This window comes from Ascidiella aspersa, chromosome 6, assembly GCF_963924565.1.
Source record: "Ascidiella aspersa chromosome 6, kaAscAspe10.2, whole genome shotgun sequence".
In the NCBI taxonomy this organism is placed as follows: domain Eukaryota; kingdom Metazoa; phylum Chordata; class Ascidiacea; order Phlebobranchia; family Ascidiidae; genus Ascidiella; species Ascidiella aspersa.
The window spans coordinates 26,280,446-26,307,350 of NC_139452.1; the positions used below are offsets into that span (position 1 = coordinate 26,280,446).

Here is a 26,905-nt window from a genome sequence, read left to right on the forward strand (position 1 = left end):
CGTTTTAGTTCGTTGTGGTACGTCGCTGTTCGTTACGGTTCGTTTTGTTTCGTTGTGGTACGCCGCTGTTCGTTGCGCTTCGTTGTGGTACGTTTCCGTTCGTTTTGGTTCGTTGTGGTACGTACCTGTTCGTTGCCGTTCGTTTTGGTTCATTGTGGTACGTCGCTGTTTGGTGCGATTGGTTTTAGTTCGTTGTGGTACGCCGCTTTTCGTTGCGATTCGTTTTAGTTCGTTGTGGTACGTCGCTTTTCGTTGCGGTTCGTTTTAGTTCGTTGTGGTACGTCGCTTTTCGTTGCGGTTCGTTTTGTTTCGTTGTGGTACGCCGCTGTTCGTTGCGCTTCGTTGTGGTACGTACCTATTCGTTGCCGTTCGTTTTGTTTCCTTGCGATTCGTTTTAGTTCGTTGTGGTACGTCGCTGTTCGTTACGGTTCGTTTTGTTTCGTTGTGGTACGACCTGTTCGTTGCGCTTCGTTGTGGTACGTTTCCGTTGGTTTTGGTTCGTTGTGGTACGTACCTGTTCGTTGCCGTTCGTTTTGTTTCCTTGCCGTTCGGTTTGTTTCCTTGCTGTTCGTTGTTCGTTTTGGTTCGTTGTGGTACGTCGCGGTTCGTTGTGGTTCGTTTTGGTTACTTGCCGTTTGTTTTGTTTCGTTACCGTTCGTTTTATCTCGTTGTGGTACGTAGCTGTTCGTTGTGGTACGTTGCTGTTCGTTTTGGTTCGTTGAGGTTCGTTACCGTTTGTTTTGTTTCGTTACCGTTCGTTTTATCTCGTTGTGGTACGTTTTTGTTCGTTTTGGTTCGTTGAGGTTCGTTCCCGTTCGTTTTGTTTCGTTACCCTTCGTTTTGTTTCGTTGTGGTACGTCTCTGTTCGTTGTGGCTAGTTGCCGTTTGTTTTTGTTCGTTGTGGTACGTCGCTGTGCGTTGCGGTTCGTTTTTGTTTCGTTGTGGTACGGCGCTTTTCGTTGCGGTTGTGGTACGCCCCGTTTGTTGTGGTTCGTCGCACTACGTTGTGGTAAGTCGCGGTACGTTGCGGTAGGATGTGGTACTTTGTGGAACGTTGTGGTAAGTCGCGGTTCGTCCCTTCGTTGTGGTTCTTTGTGGCACGTCGCGGTATATTGTGGTATGTGGTACTAATAGCCCTTACCAGTGTTCAACAAATAAATTATACAGGCAGACAAACTTTTTAAGAATACATGAAATGCATGATATGGAACTGGCAAAATGTATGTACCAATTTAAAAGTAAAAATTTACCTAGGGTTTTTGATGTTTTTTTTACTCGTCTGACAGAAGTCCACAAATATGGTACAAGAAAAGCCCTTAAGCAAAACTACTATGTCCCTCGCATCTCCACAACACGTGGCCAACAATCTTTAAGATACAAATGTGTACAAGTATGGGACAGTATACCGCATGCCATTGCAACCAAAAGTATGTTTGTTTTCAAACGTGAATTGAAACTTACATACCTGGACAACTACTGAACGTCATATGTAAATTACTAAACCAGCATCCAGTTGTTGTTGTTTTTGTTTTGTTTTGCCTGGCACCACGTGGTCCGTTGTTTTTGCTCCGCAGGGTGTTCTGCCTTTGTTTTACCTCAATACTCCGTTTGATTGCAACCGCCTTGCATGTGATTAATTATTCAATTACTGTCCAGTCGTCGCCGTAGGGCGATATTCAACGCATGGTTATTTCGGTAATTTCACAACGCCTCGTTTATACTGATGTTTTTTTAAATAATATTTTTTTTTTAATTTATGACATGTATGTATTATTTATTGTTATGTGCGTAGCTGTGTTTTATTTATTTAGTTTCTTGCAAAAGCCGTATTTGTGTTTCTATGATTATTTCCTCGCTTTTTTTCTTCACTAAATCAAACTTATATATTGCTAAAACGAAAAGGGTCGGTCTCTTTGTATAACCACTTGTGGTTCAAGGCTGATCCTTCCCCAAATCCGGAACGTTATTTACTTTTCTATTTGTGTGTGTATTGTATTAAGCGCGGATGGGGACAAAAATAAACTTGAAACTTGAAACTTGTTGTGGTACGTTTTTGTACATTGTGGCACGTTGCGTTTCTTTGTGGTATATTGCGGTTCATTGTGGTACTTTGTGGTTCGTCGCGGTGCGTTGTGGTTCTACGCAGCGTTACGTCGCGTTAAACATGAACGTAATTATCAATGTTAAATATTTCAGGTAAATACTGATTTTATAAAAATGTAATAATTCGGTTTTATGAAATATTATTGTAAGAACATTGTGACCAATTCCATTGTTCTTAAAGGTCCAGGCTGGCAGCAGACTGTGGACTATTGGTCAATCGACTGGGCTTGAGGCTACGTCGCCAGTAGCAAGCTTGACGTCATTGTGGTGACGTTTGACGGAAGAAGCACCGGGTTTCGAGGCTATCACATTTTGCACATGGTTATATTTACACATGGAGATAAATATAACAATTTTGATTGAAACATTGGAACTTGCTCAGAACAAACGTCCATTATAAAGTTTACCAATTCAAATGTTATAAACGATGTCCAAGTCAACAATAAAAAGTCAACCGTGCTACAATAAAATGTCATTAGTTTATCAAATTTTTTATGTAAAGTTAGGGAAAATCACACCACTTCGTTTTCTGTTCAATTTGGATGCAGTAAATTAAGCAAGCTTGCGCATTGTTGATGTTTTTTTGTTATTTCTTTGCTCTATCCGTTTGATTCAATTCAAGGGGTATTGTCTAAAACAGGGGTCGGCAAACTACGGCCCACGGGCCGGGTCCGGGCCGCCGATGTAATTCATACGGCTCGACGCCTCTTTGACAAATTACACACGAGTCCATTCAAAATACTGTACATTTTGACTATTTTAACTTCGTAATTGCAAAACATTTTCGCGCTTCGCGCGAATCATCATTCTACGTCCGCTTTTGTTTACGTAAGTTTTATTACACTATTCATTAGTAGTATGAATCACGGCGTGTGAACTCGAATTTTAGGCCAAACAAACGCCTTTTTTCGTGCTTTGCGCCAACATTTTACTGTCTCCTTAAAAGTAATTGAACACATTTTAATGGTAATTAAATAACAAAAGTAATTAAACACATTTAAAACATTACGTTCACTCATTTCCTTAGTGACCTATTTCAGACACAAAACTGTTTTTGGGTTATAGGTTAATTTTTATTTTTACACTGTTTTAGCCAAATGCAAAAATTGTTGAGATATTACGGAGACCAAGAATTAGATCTTTAGTGCCACTCAGACAAGTGACATAATATAACACGCCATTTCATCAATGCCGCTTTCACACTGGCTGTGGGGTGTTATTAGGTTAACCGATTTTAAACACACGATATGACATGATTTCAAACACATCATATGATTTGAAATTTGTATTTAGTGACACGCAGTGCAAACGTTTAGGCTTAAGTAAAATGTTATACTGTATAAAAAAATATGTTTTATTTATGCTTCTTGCGAAGATCTCACGCTATCCGTAAAATTAATTTTTGGTTATATGATGATTCCCACATTTATCTTGCATGATCATTGGCTATAACATGAGGCTAGCAGTTTAACATGTTACAACGTAATGTACAATAGCGGTAAAAAAAAATCAAATTAGGTATATTGCCCTAATAAAAAATATTTTTTTATGGATTACGTAAAAAGCAAGGGTTAATAGTTTTTCTGACGTAGGTTGCAGCTTAATTTGGCGATTATTGCAAAGGTTTACCATTTTTCACTTTTATAAACATACTTTGAATAAACATCAGGAAACTTACACGCAACAAACCTTACCAACAATATTGTGACAGTGATTGAGGCCTAAGCCTAATGGCTTCTTTTTACAATGTGTGCATCCACGCAATTCTTGGAAGAGTTAGCAAAATATTGCGTTTTTTGCAGCAGTTTTATTAGGATTCTTTCATGAGGTACTAAGACACTTACACAGACACGTACAGCAACCCTAACCGAGTATAAACTACGCAACATTTGGCCTAAGTTTGCAAAATATCGTGTGAAGCGGTTTGAACACTAAGCAAATTGTCTTTTCAAGCGGGATTTTCTTTTGTTGGATGCATGGTACCTACCGGGATTACGTATTTGCTTAAATTTCGCGCATTTTAAACAATTGCTGATATGACTTTTTTACGTTTGTTAGTGTTTTTCTATCAACATATGTCACAGGTGTTTGTTGCGTAATATATTATGTTTATTGCAGCGGTTTCCTTAACATTCTTTTATGAGGCATTAGGACGCTTACACAGACAACGTAGAGCAACCCTAAATGAGTATATTCTACGCAACATTTGGACTGAGTTTGCAAGATATCGCGTCTATTGCAGCGGTTTGAACACCAAGCAAATTTGCTTTTCAAACGTTTTTTTTTGTTGGATGCAGTATTTTACCTACCGGGATTACGTATTTACTTGAACTTCGCGCAATTTGAACAATTGGTGCTACAACTTTTTCACGTTTGTTAGTAATTTTTTATCGACATATGTCACGGGTTTTCGTTACGTAAAATTTGCGAGACGTCTTTAGCCGAGGTTGTGTGTTTAGTAGCTCCATTTTGAAAACACACAACGTTGCAATTTGGTTTGATGTTAAATGTATTTTTTAAATTATCGACTATAACATGTAGTGGTCTGAGGAAGAAGATTATACAATCCTGGTAACACGTGATTAGTGATTAAATGGTCAGAGCGCGTTCGCGCCTTACCTTTAGTGACCTATTTCAGACACAAAACTGCTTTTTATACGTTAATTTTACACTGTTTTACCCAAATGCAAAATTTACAAAACGTTTAGGCATAAGCAAATTTGTTATGACATTAAAAAAAATATGTTTGCATTATTTATGCCTCTTAGAAAGTTCTTACGCTATCCGTAACATTAATTTTTGAGTATATTTTTATTACCACATTTATCTTCCATATTCATGGTATATAACATGAGGCCAGCAGTTTAACATGTAACAACGTCATGTGCAATAGCGATAATGAGCCCACAGTATGTTGGATTGTTTCATTTTGTTTAATCAGACAACATTCAGGTAGACTTCGTACATTATGGTGATAGTTGTTGTGTAAATAACTTTTAACCAGTGGTAAATATTCTATTTAACCTGGGCAACGCCGGGTATTTCGTCTAGTTTCTGCTATAACGACATATTAAAAGCTTTGAAAGCGCACCGCTCGAACAAAAATCAGTCAGCAAAAGTCTAAAACTTTTAATACAATTAATAAAATACATTCAAGACGAACAAAGACAAAGACAGTCAACCACCAAAGTAAAAACAAAAGCAAAAGGAGCATGCGATACGTGTAGCGGCCGCAGAAAGCCACTGATGAAAACACGGCCCAGGGGGAAGCGGTATGAGAATCAGTGACGCAGCTAAACACGGTAAATAAGAAAATAAGATGACGGTGGAAAGGCAAAAGCAAACCTAAAACAACAGTTAGACAAGAAACAGCATAAAGCTCACTTCCCGAAAAATGGAACGTTACAACCCAAAAACGAAAACACAAATCCGCAAAATTATATATAAAAAATATATACAAAAAAGCTACCGGATTTTGGTAAAATCATTTTTTGAATGTTAATTGAGACTCTGGTCAGTTTGAGCCATTTAGCCTCACATTCATGGAGCTTGCTAGGGTATTATCGAAATAGGAAATGGGATAGTTACACCGCAGAAATCCGGCACAAAAAATACTGTTTATTATATATGTCTAAATTAGAGGTAACCTAGTATATTTCCAAAAATATTAAGCAAAAAAAAACAACTAGATCTGAACCGAATGCGATAAACCAATCCTGAGTGGTAAATTCTGCCGACTCACGTAGGTATGCCGTATATATCTACTATAACGACATATTACAGTTAAAATGTTATACAATTCAAATAGTTAAAAATGTAGTTTCAAAATGTCGACTGATTAAATTTAGAACTGTCAAAAACAATACCTTTGTCCAGATGTGGTATCTGTTATCGACGACGTATTTGATTAAGTCTCGGTGCAAACATTGTGTTTGTTTTAAGATAAGCCTGCAAAAATGCTGAACCGCGGTAGCAGGTAATAACAAGTCAATTGTATGACTGCTTTGCTGGGTGCGTATTTGCTGAAAGGTTGCGCTCATGTGATGTCCTTATTCGGCGAAACTGTCCAGGAAACAAAAGGCAGATAGTTACTTGCAGAGAGGGCAGTATTTCTCAACCCATGAGTTGCCACCCAAAATCAGGTCGCCGTTTGATTTAGTCAGGTCGCCGATTGCAGTTGTTCACATGGTTAGATTTATTGAGATTTGTTCTGAGCAAGATTTTTCAAAACTTGAGAGAGTTGCGGAAGCAATAGAAAGGTATGGGTCATTTTGATTAAGTGCGAAATTATTTGTGCTAATATCTTAGAGGTATGTTTTCACTTTAAGCTTACAAAACAGATCAGTGAAGAGAATTGGGTTGCCAAAGTTCCGCAGTTAATACTTACGCTTATATAGTTTTGGGTCGCCATCATAAAAGGGCGAGTAGCACTGACATAAAGTTACTACAAGTGATGTTATCTTTTATGAACAGCAAAAACTCTTATTCAATCAAACTTGTGAATTGGAATACATAACGTCCTAAAATCGTGCGTCAAATCTCTTTACTGGACAATTTATTAGACATCCTAATGGAGCAGCAGTTCATAGTGGAGACAATATTCTATTTGGTTGAAGTTTAGAAGCTGGTTGTGAATTAATAAACTGTTTGATAACTTTTTGCAACGCTGGGGTAAATATCAGATAGTTGACTAAATAAGGCTTATTGCCGTATTCTTTCCTGCATAGATTAGGGTTTCAACCGAGATACGCAATCTTCAAATAATTTACTTCTGAAGACATTATTTCGCTTCAGGCTGTTAGCATAATATATTATGCAACACTTTGTTTTGTCACTTTGCCTATAAAAAACGTTACAAAATAACACAAAAACGAAACCCTCCTATTAGCGTTTAACTTTGTTTTTGAATTATGAGGTCATAGGCTAATAAAAAACCTTTAGGCCTAGTCTGTTTCTGACGAGTGGCCGACATTTTATTGATAGCTCGTTAAACTGAATGAACGATGAATGTAGTTACGGTTTATGTCACTGATATTCCGGAGGGGTTTTCCCTTGATCTGTTACAATCTCTCGTTGAATCAAAGCTAAGGAATGAAAACGACTTGCTTAATATCACGTGGGTGGCTCCTTTGGACGGAATAGTGTCATCGGCAGAGCTACAATTGAAGAACAATAAGTGTGAGTTTATCTCATTAGACGATTGTTTCAGTAACATTTACCCGCCATGATGTAAATACTTCGAGGCTTATTTGTTTTTATATTATCATTGAGACATTACTGTTCGGAATGCGTAAACCTACAACAACTGCCAATTACAACTAACTTGTTTATTCCGTAGAGTTTAAATATGACAAATAGATTGTTTTCAGTAATTGGTGGTTATTATACTTTCGCTCTGCCATGAATAATTCCGAAGCTCTTGATTTAAAAATATATATAATCTTTAACACATCTTGCATATTCCTTGTGTGTTTAAGGCGCCCAAGCTCTGATCAACCTGAGATCGATTCCTATAATGTTTAATGGGGAACGGCACTTAAACATCACTGAAGGTGACACAACAAGTTGGCTTCGCGAAAACGAAACTCCGCCGCTTCAAAGTCTACACGGCGCCAACGAGGAACCGAAAATTGAAACTGAGAAACTGACTCCTGGTTACAGTCACCAAAATTTATATATAGATTCAAGCCAGATCTTTCACGCCGGCAGTAATTCAGGTATGCACACATTTGTTTGCACAACACACGGTATATTGTGCAAACAGCCCTCTCCACAAGTGGTGTAATCTAGTCGGTTATTTTCCACTTTCAGCGAACTTTGGCTAATATTAAACCATGGCAAATATGCCAGATACGCTTTGGCAAAGGTAATTACCTGAAATCAGGGGTTCTTAAACTTTTTTCACCGCGGACCCCGAAAACATTTTTTTTGCCCTGCGCGGACCACGGTAAGCAAGAAATTTTCAAAAATGACGTCATAAATTGACGTCCCACTATATATATATATTCTGCAGTAAATCTGCAGTTTTTGGTCCACCAAATGTAAAAGAAAAATAGAGTCTAACTAAATTCAGTGCAAAAACGTTTTGTTTTTAATTAAACTCTTTGAAAAAAATGATTATTTCCTAATATATACGTTAATATTACATCAATTCGGGCTTCACGGGCAGCCTGAAAATAGTTCCCGGACCCCCAAGGAATCCAGCATGGACCCCAGTTTAAGAACCCCTGCCTTAAATGTTTCGAGAAAAAGTAGCTACTGAGGGCAAACCAAAAGAACAACAACATATATACGTCCCTTTATGTGTATATCTAATTATTTTGACAACTGCCGTTGTGTAACGTTGTTTAGAAACTAGAATAACCGCTGGTGAATGGTCTTAAATTCAGAATAACCGCTGGTGAAATGGTCTTAAATTTGAGCTACGTAAAGCCTTTAAGAAAAGTTTCGTTTTTCTTTATACGTACAACCATGTGTTTCAGTATACATGTTGTATGTACGTACTAATTTGATTTGCTGTTTCAACAGCTACCCATGAGCCGATTTATAAAAAATTGGAGCCAATTTACCACTCTATTTGAACAGGGAGTTCCTTTTGTGATGAAAACGTTTCCCTGAGAAACAAACAACCACGCGTTGATCGAGTTACAACCACTTCGGCGTCTTCAAATCGTAAGTAACTTTGTGTCATGTTGTTTTTATAAGACATAACAAATGAATCATATTCGAATTTATTGAATATGAGCAATCTTTTAGTAATGCCTCTCCAATTTTCTTGGGTATTGTAGAAATCTTCTAAGAACTAATCTAAATGAATCCAACCATGTGAACTGCTGTAGTAAGAAACCTAACCAAACAAATGGCCACCCAAAATTGAGTAGCGACTAAAAGGTTGAGAAACACTCTAGGCCTTTATCATACTAAAAGGTTTAGGTAACTTTAGAGCATGTACCCTGTTGGCTATAGCGAGCCATGTACTCCTTTATATTGTTTATACATGGTTATCGATTAACTCATGTTAGTTTGTTTGTCTGTAATTGCCTTAGCTACAATGATTTTGCATATTTTTTACAATAAACTTCACAGCAATCATAAATTGAATTTAGGTCGTTTTTGTTTGTTTTAGAACAACTCGTAACCGAGTTTGAAGAAGTATTAAATTATACAAAGGACATTATAACGTTTATTGTAAAATCGACAAATGGAATTGGTCCATTAGCTAAAACTTTGGAGGGTGTGGCCCAATGTGAGATCTATCAAAGTAAAAAAAATGAAAATGGAATTAAATACAAACCCAACATCCAGGTTAGTTAATTGAAAACCACTAAAACTGGTGCAAGAATTTAACAAACACTTGTATGTTATAGACTAGTTTAAACATTGATATCACTGATTGTTCGTCGAAGGCAAAATAGAAATAGGATTATTAAGAAATAATTGTTTTTTAAATTTTACGTTACATGTTTTTAACCTAGATGATAGATGAGAGTCTAAAACATAATCAAAAAAAGTTCGAAGCAAAATGCAAAAAGGAGAGTCGTACATTTTTTGAAAAGTATGTGTCGCAATCAGCTAATTACAGCCGAGACAACCTGTCAAGTTTAAAAGAAGAAAATTCGTGGAATGAAAGCGAGCACATTGTCCAGATGGGATGGACTGGAAACTTTGATGGGGAAGTATATGTCAGGTATGAAACTCACGATACGTAAATACTTTTAGGTGTGGTAGAATTAACAGGCTAATATGCCTGACACGGGGACGCAAACTGACTAAAAAAATTCTCTACTTTTGTAACTCTACTTTCGGAATCTTCATGTCTAACTCTTCTCCTAACTATTCTTCCAACACCAAATTGTAAAACACCAACTTTAACTACAACTCAAACTTCAGACTAAACTTAAACTCGAACGCCAACTTCAATTTCAATCCGATTCTAAATAAGGCTTTACCCCAAATCCAACTCCAAATTCTAACTCCAACTCCAAATTCTAACAATTTAACCACAAGTCCAACTCCCATTTCTAACTGCAAATCCAAACTGCGACTCCGAACATGACTCCAACTCATGCTAAAATAAAAACAACTCATAACTCAAAATTCTAGCGTTAACTTCACACTACATTAAACCGCATTATTCCTCGTTTGACATCTCCTTAAATCATCCGTTTTCAGGTGGGACCTACAATTCTCTACTTTGGTAACTCTTATTGCGGAATCTTCTCTTCTAACTTTTCTCCTAACTATTTCCAAATTCTGAAACACCAACTTTAACTCCAACTCCAAATCCAACCTAAACTTCAAATCCAAACTCCAACTCGAACGCCAACCCCATTTTCAATCCGATTCTGAATACAACTTTACCCCAAATCCAACTCCAATTCCGACTCTAACTCCGAATTTCACCAGAATTCCAACTCCCATTTCTAACTGCAACTCCAAACTCCGACTTCGACCATGACTTAGATTACAAACACCAACTCTAACGCCCAACCTTAACTTCGAATCCGATTCTAACTCCAACTCAAATTCCAAAGCTAAACTTTAACCTCCAACTCATACTCAAAATAAAAACTCCAACTCATACTCAAAATAAAAACTCCAACTCATAACTCAAAATAAAACCTCCAACTCATAGTCAAAATAAAAACTCCAACTCATAACTCAAAATAAAAACTCCAACTCATAACTCAAAATTCTAGCGCTAGCTCTAAACTACAACTACAACGCCCAACTTTCATTAAACCGCGTTATTCCGCTCTTGACATTTAACCAAATCAGCCGTTTTCAGGTGGGACCTACGATCGGGTTGCGTCACGGCTACTGGCATTGAAGCTGACGTTAAATGGTTCCTTGGATTTGTCAAAGCCAGCTGTGACATCACTGAAGAAGCGGTGCATTTTTCAAAACAAACTTACAGGTAAGGTAAATCCCTTATAATTAGCAATAGGTATATGTCACAAGATAGCTGTCAATATTTGGTAGCTAAAATAGCAGTTGTCTGTCGTGTTCCATCGTCATGTTAAAACACCACGTTTCATAATAATTTTAATAATATTATTCTTGTAAATTTGTGTAGTCGGTAAGGGATTCCAAAAGTGGGTAAATGGGTGATTTAAATAGGTATGGGTTTTGTTAAACATATATAATAAAGTAGTAAGTGACAGCCAGGGTATGGTTTTGTGGTACTATTGAGCACTTTGGTGATCGGTCAATTTTTAAGTAAACACTTTAAGCTATATTAACGCGTTTTGTTGCGGTCGAAAAACGCGTGGAAAGCATGAAACTGCGCAGTAGAATTGTCTTTCGGTTTTTTCTCTAGTAACTTTAATTGATGTTTGTTAAGGGCTCTGCAAGAGTGCAATGTGATTCACCGAAGCGAGATTGCGATGAACAAATTTGTGACCTTGACACCAAAATGGGAAGACAATGGCGAACAATGCGTTGTTTTGTTAAGAGGTCCCAGTAGGGCTGTTAAGAAGGAAAAAGGAAACCTTACCGCCTTTAAAAATGTGAGTGGTGTTGATATTGGCACGATGTGTATGGGCTGATGACGTATATGTAATAAGACAGTAGTTCTCAAACTTTTTCAGCTTGCGGCACACTAAAATAATCTTAAATATAGTGATTTTACAATCGCCCTTAAAACACACCAAACTATATGTAAATGTCTCAATATTATTAATTCGTAATGAATAAGGCCTATTTACATCTAAAATGCTTGCGTATGACTAAAGGTAATACAAGTAACTTATAAGTAAAATGTTTTAAAATGACAAAAAGTTTCGTGACACACTTGACAATCTCTCGAGGCACACAGTTGGGGAAATACTGAACAAGAGGCTCATGGTTGGTCGTATCAACCATAGAAGTCTCAAATAGGATGAGTTCATATCTGCTCTTGTGTGTAAATTTTGAAAATTTTCGCTGGCATTTGCTCCCCATGCCATTTCCGGTGCATAAAATATGAGTTTTCAGAAACACTTAAAATAGGGTTACAAGATAGTAAAATTATTTGAAGAGTAACTTTAAATAAACGGAAGTATGTTTATGTGTAGCGTTTAAAGACACACCTTCTGCCAAGAGAAGATAATTTGACTAAGTTCCTTCTATCTTCGCTGAAAAACGAAGCATGTGGCATTTCGAAGGAACAAGAAGATGTCAGGCAAAAAGTGCAGAATAAGTTTAAAGACGAAGATATTTATGGTGAGTTAATTGGGTTTATTCGGACGATTTTGCTATCAAATGCAAAACTATAGGCTTGGTTGTGCAGTGAAACAACATGAGTAACAATAATCAAGGCCAATATTTTAATGGAAAAAGCCGTATTGGTATTCTGAAAAGTGTTTGGCGCAACATTATTCACTTCATATTTTGAAACATGTTGCTTTGAAAATGCGACGTCTAGGTGATTAATAATTAACACGCCAGTGGTGTTAACAAGTGTATGAATGGCTGTAGCCTACTTATAGCATGGGTGTTGCTTTCATGTGGTAAATTTAACTAACTTTCGTTGAGTGTTGTTATGTTGACTTAACTGCGCTAGAGTCACGGTTTTTAAATGACTTGAGTTGACTTAAGTCGTTCTGCTACCATGATTATTTTGAACAAAAAACTTGAGTCATTGATTTAAATGACTTGGGATAAAAAGGTCCTTGCCCTTAACATTATTTCATGAAATTGAGCTGTTTATCCCAAGATTCGAATTTTTTATTTTACTGCATGCTGTTTTGGGGTGTTTTACCAATTTTAATAGTTCACTGTTTAATTTTGATATAAGTGATTTGACTTGGAATTGACTTCCTCTAATTCTGACTGGACTTGAATTTTTTTAAATTAGAGTTGGACTTAACGTATTTCAGCAATGGTTCGGCTGGGGCTTAAGTTAATTTTAAATCACGTGTTTACAACACTGTTTTCTCTACATTCAATCATTTTTACCCAGCTTCACTCCAACTGAGAAAAGGCGAGGTTTGTCTGTTTTTTGTTGAACACAAACATCGCGACCGCGCAACGAAAGCCTTCAAAGAAATTTTTAAAGAGGAGATCATCGAACTACACCACCAAGGAAACGACCAACTTGTCAAATCGACCGAATGGATGATGCGTCGCAAAGACATTAATTCTGGGGGGACGACAAAGATATTCAGCAACGTGGCGGTATTAGACATACGTAAAATTAACACAACATAATTATGCCTTGATAGAAAACTCTCTCTGGGCAATCCATTTTAGTAGCCTTTTAGACTTAATGAGCAAAAGAGAAAACTCTGGTAAGAATGGAATAGGCACTTTAATAAAATCTTAGGTGTCAGGTATCCACATGTTCTTTCAACCTAGAGTTTTTTTTATGTTTTTCGCTGCACTTTGCTTGTGTAATGGACTTCGGCAAAAAATTTACCTTTCGGATTTTTACGATTTTATATTTATCATTAATAACTTAATTTGCAAAAGTTCTATTTTATTCGACTGAGCGCTTATGTTCTGCCTTAAGTCAAACATCTGCCTGTTCATAAAAAAAATGCCACGGAACGTAATTAGTGAGAACAACGAGCTTGCGCATTACAAAAATTTACTTATTATTATCGACTACCTAATAAAAAACTTTTTGATTTTTACAGCACACTTTCAATATTCGTAGAAATATATTAAACCCTGCATTAATACAGCGACAATAACACAAAAATAACTTGTACTATATAGGCAATATACGTGTGACCTCACATGCTGGTCATCGTACAGACGGATAGCGTGGTAACTGGCAGCTATGAAATGCACGAATGTTTAACCCAGGGAGTCTTAACTTGGGGGTGCCCGTACACAGGCACCCCCAAGGGGTGCGAGAACCATTCCTAGGCGGTGCAGGAATGCTGAATTATACACAGAAAATGTAATCCTGCAATTTATTTTATTTTTCCAGTTAAACATTAAACCAATTCACATATTGGTATTGTGCTATTGTGAAAAAATTTGGAACCACTGTTTTTTCCCATTGCGATACCGAAGGATGCTAATTTATATTTTCCTACGTATAATTATGAACGGCTAAATAATGTTACAAGGCCGCAAAACTGATCTAATTTTTTAATGAAACAGGGAGATCTAACGTCGATTGCTGTCGTGGGCCTCTGGGATGAAGTTCAACCGAACTTAATCAAAGTTAACGAGTATTTCGACGAAAACAAAGTCACCTCAGCCGATGTAGCAGTACTTCCCGTCGTGGTCCAGTACTTTGAGAAATACTTATCCTTGTTCAAGGACTACAAGGCCAAGACCAAAGATGTCGAGTTGACATTCAGCAATGGAAAAAGACCGGCGATTGCTGTCAAGGGAAAACGCGAACATTTGCAAACAGGTAAATCGTTATGTCTTCACAATTAGTGAAAAGCGTTGTGAAATCGAGATTGTGGACTCAAAGAAATTGGAATATTGAAACGTCCCACCAGGGCCTCGCAATGCACAGTTTGATTAGTCCAATTTTCAGTCCTGCTTAAATTTTCCCAATTAGCTAAAACCAAATGATTTCAAAGTGTAATTTTATCGTCAAGTTGTAACTATATGCTGTAAAGTTAAATTAGTCTTATAATTGTAATCGTTTTTACAGCAATTGCCTTTATTAAACAAAAATAGCTACCCTGTTTACTTTGTCTTGTTCTCTGCGTTTTGTTCGCAACGTTTCTTCTGTATGTGCTTAATTTAAATATTTTAAATAAACACGGTATCATCATTATTTGCATTATGATTTATTTTCAAGTATTGAATGTTTTATTGGGTCTATTAAAACAAAAATCGTAGACCAGTTCAACAAAATGTTTACTTGCCCATTTTTAACCTATTACTTTTTCATACACATTTGTTGGCATTTTAATATGCATTTTTAGCTCTTAAATGGATCGAAAACAGTAGATCACAAGTCGACGTGTCAGTAAGGCAGTTGCTGGAACCGGGAATCCCCGCCTATTTTCGCACTGAAAAAGGAAGAGAGGAAATTGAACTGATCGCAAACGGCAATATGTGCATCGGGATTGTGGATCCGGCTGCGCAAGCATATCAACCAAGTAGTGAAGAAGAATGGAAGATAATGGTAGGACTGTATAACTACAGTTGTTATAACACTAAAATAACTTCAAAGGATGATAATATGCCCAAGTTCGATTATAAGTTAGTTCTCTTTCAGCGTACAATAGTTTAATGCAGAAACTTAAAAAATAGGCCATGCAGTTTGTTTATACGAGCCTGTCATGCGTAATTGGACTTAACAGTTTTGCTAAACATTGTTGGCATTATGCTGCGCACGGAAATTATGTCCGTGAATCACAAATATTTTTGTCTGGATTGTACACATCCTTATTGACTTAAAAATCGGGCGTTTCTATTTCAGCAAACAACACTTAATCGGCACTCCGACATAAAAGTTGAGGAAGGCCCAACAGTCGACGGAGTCAAACTTCAACTGGTAATCGATGACATCACACAGCTAAACTGCGAAGCAATCGTAAACACCTCAAACAAGGAACTAGAATTAAGAAAGCGAGGAATTTCAGGGAGCATCCTTAAAAATGGTAGGCTTTTGATGAAAAGGGGAAATTTCGAGTATTTTGTATTATGTTTTAGGTTGGAAATTTAATTGTCACTCAGTTAAAGCGTCTGCATATGATAAATCCATAATGCTACCAGGTTAATTTAAAAGAAGGATTTATATTGCCGTGTTAAATTATCTCCGCTATGAATACACCATTTATCTTTAAATGTAACCAGCTTCTTTTAACGATATATAATACTAGAAGGGCAATTGCTAAAATTAAAACAAACGTTTTTAGGTGGTCCTAACATTCAAAAAGAGATGGACCAAGTGCGTAAAGTGATTGGAGGTCAACTTTCAACAGGGAATGCTGTGAGCACAAGTGCTGGAAAATTGCCTATGAAACAGATCATACACACTGCAGGACCGAATTTTTCCTTTGTACCCAGGTAAGACCTTTCTAAAAATTAAATTCTTGATGTACCAAACAGTATATAACTTACACTCAAGTGGGCCTAAGTTCTGGTTGATAAATAATGTTCCTTTGGTAAACTGGAAACTATACGCATGCACAATGTTATGGGCATAACTACTTGCAATCTTAAATGTTTATTACCTGTGTTACTGAACCACAGAAAACAATCTAACGTACACTAAAAAATAGATAGGCCTACGGAAGACAATTGTTTGTTACAGGCGGTTTCTGTATGGTGCTGATCGCAAAATTGAAAAATTAATGAAATCAGTGTCAAGTTGCATGGAAGAAGCAACGGAACTTAACATAAGGTCACTCGCCATCCCAGCAATAAGTTGTGGAGTATTTGGAGGTGACCCCAAAGTTTGTGTTCCAATTATTGTTAAAACTGTCGTTGAATTTATCAAGTTGAACCCTAACACGTCTCTGGAAGAGGTACTTCAATTTTGTTTTCTATATATAAGATTTCTAAACGATTTTTTAACATACAATAAGTAAAAAACATGACAGATATTCTTTCTAAACAGTATTGTACACAAGTTATTTTGAAATTAGAATGGTCCTAGTCAATTTTGTTCAAATAATCAACAAATCCATTTCCAAAGTAGTTTTTAAAAAAACGATAGGTCATTAGCATCAAAAGTAAATGCTTTAAATCAGTGAATTTCGATCAATGGACGCGATCCAAATTTCGGTCGCCGTTTGAGTTGATTGGGGCGCCGACTAAAGTAGTTTTTACGGTTAGATTTATTGTGAGTAATTCTGAACAATATTTCTATAAAACAGGGGTTCTTAAACTTTTTTTGTCGCGGACCGCTAAAATTTTATTTTACCTCGCGTGGACCACGGTAGGCGAGAAATTTCCATAATGACGTCATAAATTGACGTCACAATGCAAATAGAAATCAGAAATCTGCCGATTTCGGTACAAAAAATGTGAAAGTCTAATGGAGCCAACATTCCGTTAATTTAAGTGAAAGTTATTTTAAAAATTTATTATTTTTCAAATGTATACTACTTTTCATTAGGCCTTCATGGACCCCCTAAAACTAGTTCACGGACCCCCAAGGGGTCCATGGACCCCAGTTTAAGAACCCCTGCTCTAAAACCTATAACAATTTCGGAGGCGGTAGAAAGACATATGGTTCTTTCAGGCTATTTTTATTTTCGGGATACTTATCTTAATTTTTGCACGTAAAACAATTATATTGCTACATATTGAATTGTGGTTCATAATCAGATGAGTTTACCAATTTAAACGTTTAGTTTTCTGATTATATTAGTGTATTGATTTGGAGATAATTTGCGTTAATAATGATTTGACTGGGACTTGACTTGGGTAGCTGATGACTTGGCTGGGACAGTCTTGACTTGGACTTAAGTTATTTCACAAACGGCTTGACTGGGACTTTAGTCATTTCAAAATTACTTGTTTACATCACCGGCAGTTTTTGTTTAGGTTGTTTTTGTTGAAAAACAAAATAAGAGCATAATTTCCGAGTTTCGAAAAGCTCTACAATTGATCAACAACGAGAGAAAAGTTCAACGTACTACACAACCTATTACAGCAGCAAACAAGGTTAATGCTTGCTTTTGTGATAGTTTTATGCTTCCCTAGTTTTACGATTAAAACATTTTTAAAACATATATTTTGAAATGTTAACAATTATTTAATTAAACGTATTTATAATTTCAAGTAAATCTTTTCAGCATCCTGTGTTGAGCTGGTTCCATTTTCGTTAAATATAAAATAATTTTATTTTAAAAATCATTTTTACATAAATATTAATCTAAAAATCTTACTTTTATAGGTTACAACACCAGGACGACCAATTAAAAACACTCTTGAAATAACCATAAAGGCCGGAAACATCGTAGAGTTTAAAGTAATGTTGCTATCTGTTAAACACAACACTCCTATACAGTTGTTTAACCTTAGTTGTGATTCAAAGTGTTAAAATTACAGGTTTAACTTCAAATACAAATATAGGTTTATTTTTTGCCTTCCGTATAATATAGGGCCGGGGTTCCTAAACTTTTTTCACAGCGGACCCCTAAAAATGTGTTTTGCTTCGCGTGGCCACGGTAAGCAAAATATTTTCAAAAATGACGTCATAAATTGACGTCACAATACAAAAAGACTTTACAAATCTGTAGGTTTCGGTCCACAAAATGTGAAGGAAAACAGAGTGTAAATACATTCAGTGCAAAAACGTTTCATTTTTAATTAAACTCTTTCCTTAGAAAAATTGATTATTTCTTAAATATACATTAAAATTTCAATTCGGCCTTCACGGACCCCCTAAAACTAGTTCACGGACCCCAAAGGGGACCCCAGTTTAAGAACCCCTGCTTTAGGGTAACTTTGTTTTGGTAAAGACCTTCTAATAACTACAGCAATAGCAAACTGGTCGAGAAAATCCGTTTAGGTTGCCCTGTTTTATAAGTCGTTTTATGTTTAAAATTCGTAATGGCACAAGAATGATATCCTGATTTCCCCAACTTAATAATAAAAATCGTATTGAGTTATGTATAGCATTTGAAATAGATAACAAAAACATCTCGCGACATTCTCTGAAAAATGACGAATAACTTGTTGCAGAGCGATGTTATTGTTACAAGCACATCTTCCAGTAATTTGGCATCTGGGGAAGGATCAGCGATATCAAAATGTCTACTTAAAGCAATAGGTCCAGAGTTTCAGGTAGGGTATGTTGTTTGGAAACACAATTTTTTTCATTAGGACTGAATTTAATGCATTGTAATCAGTTAAATTGAATAGATATTTACTTTTTTAGTCCATGTGTGCATCAGCCGCTGCCAGTAACCGCGCCCTCCAGCCTGGCGATGTGGTCAGCACACCAGTCATCAACCAATCATACAGCAGCATCTTGCACGTGATCTTAAGCAACTATGATGCGTTTACGGGCGAAGAAATGATCAAGAAGGCGGTGAACCAATGCTTGGCCAAAGCTGATGAGGATTGCAACTACTCCATCGCGTTTCCTTGTCTTGGTTCTGGTGGTTTTGGATTCCCCGTTGACAAAGTGGCTGAGTGGCTTGTTGATGCCGTCCGTTCGTTCCAGGCCAAATTCCTCCGTAAAGCGTTCGTTGTAGTTTTGCCAACGGAGGAATATTCACTCTTGGTAAGATGCAGGATTACACTATACTTGACGTATTCACGAGTTCTTAACGGGTCGTATTCACCAACAGCGTATATAGTGAACTAAAATAATGCACAGTCAAGTAACCCGATTAATGCTAACCTATTTAAATCCAGACATTCCAAATTCAACTCGACACAATCCAGCATCCCCCCCGACAACTTTATGAGCCTTTTAACTCTTTACCTATTGATGTTGCTGTAATTCAAGGAAGCATTACGTCAGCGAAGAGTGACGTAATAGTTAACTCAACTGTTCAGTTTGACCTTACAGGTATGCGAAAAACATTGTGCTTTGCGGAACCTTTAGGCTTGTTAACATTAGTCCAAACAAGGCAATGCTAATATAAAATGACAATTGGTTCAAGATCAAGTAAGGTTTGACATCAGGAGAAGAGTCATTTTGGTGAAGCACTAATCCGTGGCCAGCAAAAATATTTCGCGATAGTTTTAAAGCTATGTTTTAGCTGTTCAGGGAGTCTTTTTAGCCCAACAACGCTGTGCTTACCATTGCACTTTTCCACTGGCATTTGTTGGATGTGGTATCAAATTATATATATTAAAAAAAAAGGAATTGTGCTGAACCTATCTAAATATGTAATTTTTTCCCCACTGCTGTAAACTAAGCAAATCAAAAATAGGGTACGTTTTGTAGAAATAAACATTATATTATTATCTCGAACTGTGTCTTGACTGCAGGACTTTATATTGAACACCAAGTATGCCAAATTTTTATTCTAATATTGGTGTATTCACAGGCCAAATTGGCAAAGTGCTGGTCGCGAAAGGGGGGCAGACTATTGCACAGGAATGCGCCAATAGCCCCCAGCACAAATCAGCCAATCTTCGCATCACAGGAGCTGGTACCTTGCCCTACCAGCACATTTACCACCTCAACGTGCCGAAAGACTTAAGCCGACTGGAAGATGTACTCCTGGAACTCTTAAAAGAAGCAAACAAACGTGGCGTTCAATCACTCGCAATGCCAGCTGTCGGAACTGGTAAGCCAATTGAATGGTATACCGAAAGCCATTGCAGACTCACCGAATCTGTCGATCAATGATGCAAGCAATTCAGACTAGAAAACCAACTAACCTGCAGTGAGGTTCGAACTCACGACTTCTAGTCGAGAAACAACCATATGCCAATGCTGGCTACATTACAACTCAACAGTTAAGCAGGCTACCGGTTTCCAATACTTTTTATCAATTAAAACACAATTGAAATAACCATAACGACCGGAAACATTATATAGTTTAACGAAATTTTGCTATCGGTTAACTCAACTCTTCTATAAAGGATGTTTAAAATCAGACCTAATTAATTAAGGTTTTAAAAATACACGTTTAACATTCATTATAGGATATCTACGTTTGGGTTAACATCTTTTAATAACAACAGCAAAGAGAAATTGATCGAGTAAACTTGTTTCGTTATCTCTGTTTTTATAAAGGCGTTTTTCTAAAATTATTAATCGCACAAGAGCAAAATAATGATTTCCTTAACTTGATTATCCAGATTGTTTGATAATAAGTTGATCATATTTCATGTAAATTTACATTTTTCATTCATCTGACTTGATCCAAATAGAAGGTATTGTTTTACTGTTTGAGCTGTAACCCCTTGTGTCAGCCCCTTATTTATAAAATAAAAAGATAGATTTATTTGTAGAATTTCCAATGATTTCTAAAATTGGTTTGAATACTATGATCTCTTTGTTAGAGAAGAACAGTTACAGGATTTTTCCTCTTTAGGCAACATCGGCTTGCCAGTTCAAGCTGTGGCCAAATGCATCAGAAAATCCATTGACAAGTTTGAGCAAACTAAGCCTCTGGCTCTGCGTGAAATTAGCATTCACGTTTTTGAACTGACGATGGTGGCAACTTTCCGAGACGAAATGGCGAAATCCATACAAACAACGGAAAAAGTTTCAACAGCGCCACAGATGGGTTTGTTTTTCTATTTCATTAGTCCTGTTTTTGTTTTTTTTAAATCATTCTGTCCGCACATAATTAATCACATGTAATATAAACATTCTGTTGCTACCAGACCTGGTATACTTAAAAGAAGATATCACTTGGTGAACATATCCTGTTTAATTAGCCGAAATGTCGGCTAAAATAAATAAGTTTCGCAAGTGCTTCTTTTTAGTATACATGCATTAGGTTGGTTTCAGAAGGTCAATACGGACAATATACCAGTAAGCCTATGAGAAATATATCAACCCATAGGCTGATACCCAAATTTGGCTCGCAGTTAAAGAAACTTTGAAAAATTTAAGATATTTAATAAATAGTTTCAATGGGAAGTGCAGTAACCATTTTGTTTTATTCTTTTATCCAAATGATTTTTTGAAGGTCAATTGAGTCCGATGTCGACAATTAGGACTACACGACAATCAGCGGATTCCGTGACCGTTTTGTTTTGTTCACTTCCAGATAAAGTCAACAAGGTAAAGTCTATTATTAATTCGTAAAACACGTCGCCTTTCAATCACTTTGCATTCTCATCAAATACACGAATGGACTTTGTTCGTAGTGATTGGATTGTACACTGACCAGTGACTCTTACTGTTATAATCATTTTCAAATACAATGTGAATAGTATATATAAATATTAATAAGAAATAAAAAAGAAATTGCTTAAATCCTGCAGAATCGGTCGAAAATTTTTATATCAATTTGTTTAATTTGCCACATTTTATTATCATTAGTTTGTTTCATGGGTAAGAGTACAATATACTACTTACCGGCACGTTTGCAAATTTTACCGCTTCGAGACATGCACGCATATGTAAGTGAAATCTAACTTTAAATACATTTAAAATGGTTAAAACAGGGCATAGTCAGTTTTGAAAAGAAACAATCTTTTCACGGGCAGTTCCGGACCATTTCGGCCTACTTTCACTGCCTGGGTCTTAAACAAACATTTGATGAAGAATATTATTCCGAATTCAGGCTTGGGAAACGCTGCATGCAAAAGTGGCCGACCTGAGCATTTCGCAAACGATTGAGAGCAACACACTGCAACATCTTAGCACGGCTGAAAAGGAAAGCATCATGGCACCAATTAAAAAAAGAGACCTGGCGATTGAGGCAACAGCTAAGTACGGTGAAAGACGAGTATCAACCGTTTTTATGCTTTGAGTTTTTTTAGAGCACTATCCACCATTGGCTTTTAACTTTTGTGTTTGTGGTGCAACAAACTTTTAAAATAAGTGTCAATCTTTATTTGGACCAATAAGCACTTATGCCTGTTGACAAAATAGTACCCGACATTGACGGTTTTATATTTATAGTAAATAACTGAATTAGTGTGAGTTCTATTTTATTCGATCCTATAGCGCTTATGTTCTACCTTAGTCAAAATATTTGCCTGATTCGCAAAGTACTAAGAAACGTAACTACAATATGCCCCTTACAATAATTTAGGCCTACTTAAAATTCTATTAAACAATAAACAATGATAAAATACTTTTGCATTATAACATTTTTGGTTATGCCATAAATGCCTTTAAACCTGTCAATACAGCAACAATAACATTGCAAAAAATAACTTGCACTATATAGACAATATTCGTGTGACCTCACAAGCTAGTTATCGTATATTGGCGAGATGGATATCGTGGTAACCGGCGCCTATGAAATGCACGAGCACTGCGATAATGAGTGATCAAAAGACTTAAGTCAAGTCAAGTCGTTTGATCAAAAGACTTAAGTCAAGTCAAGTCACTTTGCCAAGAAGACTTAACTTCACATAAGTCACAATAGTCAAATTATTTGACTTGAATTAAGTCGTTTGGGCAAAATGACTTGACTTGAATTAAGCTACATTTTGCTGTTGTGGCAAGTCAAGTCATTGTCAAGTCAGTGACTTAAATCATTACAACATTGATTCCTATGTATAATTATGAACGGCTAAAATATGTTAAAGGCCGCAACAGCATTAAAATAATATTGGTTTTGTACACTCAGCAAAATTACGCTCCGAGGGTTGAAAGTCAACGTTTTGGAATCACAAACTGAAGTTCTCAGTGCTATCAATCGTTACAAAGATGCCATTAGCTGCGCCGAACATGTCACCTGGAAATACGAGGATTCATCCACTCGAAAATGGGGTCAATTCGAGCGGATGGCAAACTACGAACTCGAAAATTCCTACAAGGCGAGTTTTGAAACTTTGTGTAGGTTTTTTGTTACCAACAATACATTTTGACATCGATTGTAATTAAGGACGTGGTGCCTCTTTTTTGCCACGTTTAGTGTTAAACCGGCACACAGCAATTAGATTACATTTGCAACTTTCGGTGTCCTAATGTTTACCACGAGTTTTGCCGGAGTTACACTCGGGACTGGAGTAAGACAACGTAAAACTACACGAGTCCCGAGCCCGCCGTGCGCATGCGCATTAGCAGATTTCGGAATGGAAAAGGTCGCATGCTGTAAATTGTAAACGTGAAATAGCATATGGTGGAATACAGGCTGCAGAGTCGCAGCCGGACTCGGGACTCTACGAAATCGCACATTTAGACGGAGTCCGACTCGGGACTCGGGAGTTGGACTCGGGCTCATTTGTTTGACAACAGACGGTTATCTTTAATTGACTCCGCAGCCCTGGTCCTAATGTTTACCAACTATATATAATAACTAGACCTTTACAGGCAAATGAAAAAGGTTCCAAAACCATCACAGCTGTCGTGAAAGGTGAACAACGCACGTACAAAGTGAACTTCGACAAAATGAATCAAACTTGTTCAAACGGAGCGATTGCTAAAGTGAAGAGAGTTTTGTTTTCTAGTGGTAAGAGATGGAATATAACTTTTCCTCAAATCGGTAGTTTGACATCATCACTAAATGTGACGCCATTTCAAAGACTTTTGTGTCCCCTTTGAGCTGCCCCTGACTGTATGCCGCGCGACGTGAAAATATGGTTGATTACAAAGTTAAAATGTAATTCACTTAAGTACAATCGACTTAAAAAACTCGACTTAGAAACGAGACCTGTTTGGCATCCAAATGGGTCAAAATATGAGACATTTAAAACGGAGGCTGTGTAAGTCGAACGTTTATTTTTTCGTCTGCAGTTTTGATATAGCGCAGTTAATCTGTTGTGTTTTAAGTCCTTCCAGACGACTGGGAACATATGGAAGACCAAGCTTTAAGGAAAGTTGAGCTTTCGCCAAAATCACCGGAGTATCAAAATGTTTTGACACAGTTTCAACAAACACTTAAAATCAATGTTATCAAGGCAAGATATTAGTCATCTTGATATTGAATCTCTAACGAATTAATGTCGAGTAAATCGACAAGATCTTGGTAAAAACGTTTCGATATACTTGTATCATCGTCGGTTATTGTCATAACCTATTGAAACGTCTTTATGAAGATGATGTCCATGTAATTGACCTTTTTGATTTTGTGATTCATTATCAAGCTGCAATATAGATCCGTCCATAGTCTACCTATATAATTTTTCATAGTTAAAGTATATTGGTGTCCATTACGGATTTCGGATACAAAAAGTTCAAGCTTTGAATACGAAAGCTGGAATATCTCCCATTTAAAGTAGTGCAACATGAGGGGCCTGTTTAGTTTCTTTTATTGAAGATGAATATAACTATCCACAATGCTTTCTTCGATACTTTCAAACTTTTAGATTCAGCGAATTCAAAACCCAACGGTTTACAAGATGTTTCACGCACAAATGCAGGAAACTGCAGATCGCATGTCGCTCAAAAAGTCTAAAAATCCAGTAGCAAGAAAACTCTTCCATGGCACGGTCGCTGAATCGTGCGAAAAAATCTGCACAGGCAATTTCGACAGAGGATTTGCAGGCCGTAACGGTAAGTCGAGCTGTCAATCACACTAGCTGATGGGATCAGAAAATAAGGTTTTAGCCATAAATTTACAGAAGACATACGAACCTTAACCCATCATTTAGGAATAGGACTTGACTCGAGTTCGCTTATGTTATTGTTTGTAAATAATTGACTTGACTTAAGTCGTTTGGGCAAAAAGACTTGACTTTATTCAGGTCTCATGGACAACCTACTTTAAAATAAAATGTTTTTTTATTAAGCAATTTTATAAGATTGGGTTAGTTAGTTATATTAATGTTTGCTCATAAAACAATTTACTGGTCATATGATCCGTAATGTTATTTTTTACAACTTGTTTACAACACGGCTGGCCATCGTCAATAACATCGAAACTCAAACAAGCATGTCTCGACATTTCAACTTTCGTATTGTTTGCGAATTCCAATTTGCGTTTACAAATACATACCATCTCCTGCTATAGCTCACACCGAAGCACATCAAGTATTTCGTTGGGTGCATTTGCACAACACGCAAAGTTAAAATAAGAACCATAAACCTGACATAGAGATTAAATAAATAGCAAGCATAAATGAATACCTTTACCTTAACATTCACAACTTAAGAATATGAGTGGCGTTAGTTTTCCCAGTTTTGATATTGGACATCCAAACGTTAATATAGGCTTACTGGAGTAAAATTTTCAGCAACTACTGATATTAACATATGTTATCCATAAAGTTGGTGTCCGAATGACAAGAATTGCGGACGCAAACGCATTTTTGCTTAAAAGCTCAACACATTTACCAGGATTTTAACATATTATCATTATTTCCATATACTCTGTTACAAATAGAAACTGCATAACACATACAGTTTACGGTGCATGCCTTGATCGGCACCTGACAAAGCAATGTAAACAAAACGTATACTCTTGTTTCAGTTGGAACTTATGCGTGCACAAAATTTTGTACTAAACATTTGAGTTAAGAACACGTTAGGCAAAACGTCGCATAATCCCGTTACATTTGGCGTGAATTTAAAAAGTAAAAAACGCACGGAAAGGCAAAAAGACTGCACTATAGGTTCAAAAATATTTGCTAACGACAATCTTTCCAGTTTAAGATATTTTATTACATTTCCAGCTACCGTGTTCGGGCACGGCGTGTACTTCGCTACGACTGCAAGTTACTCGAACGGATACGCGACCGGAGACACCAAGCATATCTTTCTGGCTGATGTTATAACTGGAGAATACTGCCAGGGCAACAGGGAAATGCGTGTAGCCCCGGAGCAGCAGAACGGACAGCCTTTCGACAGCGTCGTTGATAACGTCACAGACCCCACCAAGTTTGTCGTCTTCAAGGACGCGAGCGTTTACCCATCCTACCTTGTAACGTACACAACAGGGGGTTAAAAGTCAATTGCCCCCTGAAAGTCGTACGCCGGCAATATCTGCGTATTTCAATTTAATTGTTAGTTACCAATTTGTTTCTGGATGCCAACGCTTCAATTGAGATTGAAATTAAGTGCAATACATTAAAACCACTTACCTCTAAAATGCCTAAACGACACTAGGCTATTATATGTTTTTTTCTGGCTAACTTTGCCACATTTTATAAAATGATGTAACTTTATGGAATCCAAAACCATTGGCAGCAGGTTACTGCTTTGCGATCACTGTTCCGCCAACGTGTATATATACCAGATTTTGTTTTGCAATGAATGATTTTGTGCAACAGTTATCCTTTATAATCTTGCAAACTTACATTGTAATGTGTGTTTTAAACAATCAGAAAAAAATTCTAATCGCCTGGCTACGGAAGATCT

The 26,905-nt window shown here is 36.8% G+C and overlaps 1 protein-coding gene across 1 annotated transcript; it reads left to right on the forward strand.

Annotated features, from left to right (window-relative positions):
• The first annotated feature begins 7,106 nt into the window (after positions 1-7,106).
• LOC146141028 (protein mono-ADP-ribosyltransferase PARP14-like) lies at positions 7,107-26,492 on the forward strand. Its single transcript, XM_083392785.1, has 24 exons — positions 7,107-7,281; positions 7,581-7,820; positions 9,230-9,408; positions 9,579-9,790; positions 10,892-11,020; positions 11,447-11,612; positions 12,159-12,306; positions 13,046-13,260; positions 14,197-14,455; positions 14,982-15,184; positions 15,482-15,662; positions 15,921-16,071; positions 16,319-16,532; positions 18,896-19,243; positions 19,378-19,534; positions 20,019-20,261; positions 21,015-21,209; positions 21,699-21,712; positions 22,218-22,366; positions 23,235-23,424; positions 23,921-24,059; positions 24,380-24,507; positions 24,916-25,102; positions 26,221-26,492. The coding sequence occupies exons 1-24, from the start codon at positions 7,107-7,109 to the stop codon at positions 26,490-26,492; spliced, it is 4,494 nt and encodes a 1,497-aa protein (XP_083248911.1).
• Positions 26,493-26,905: the final 413 nt, after the last annotated feature.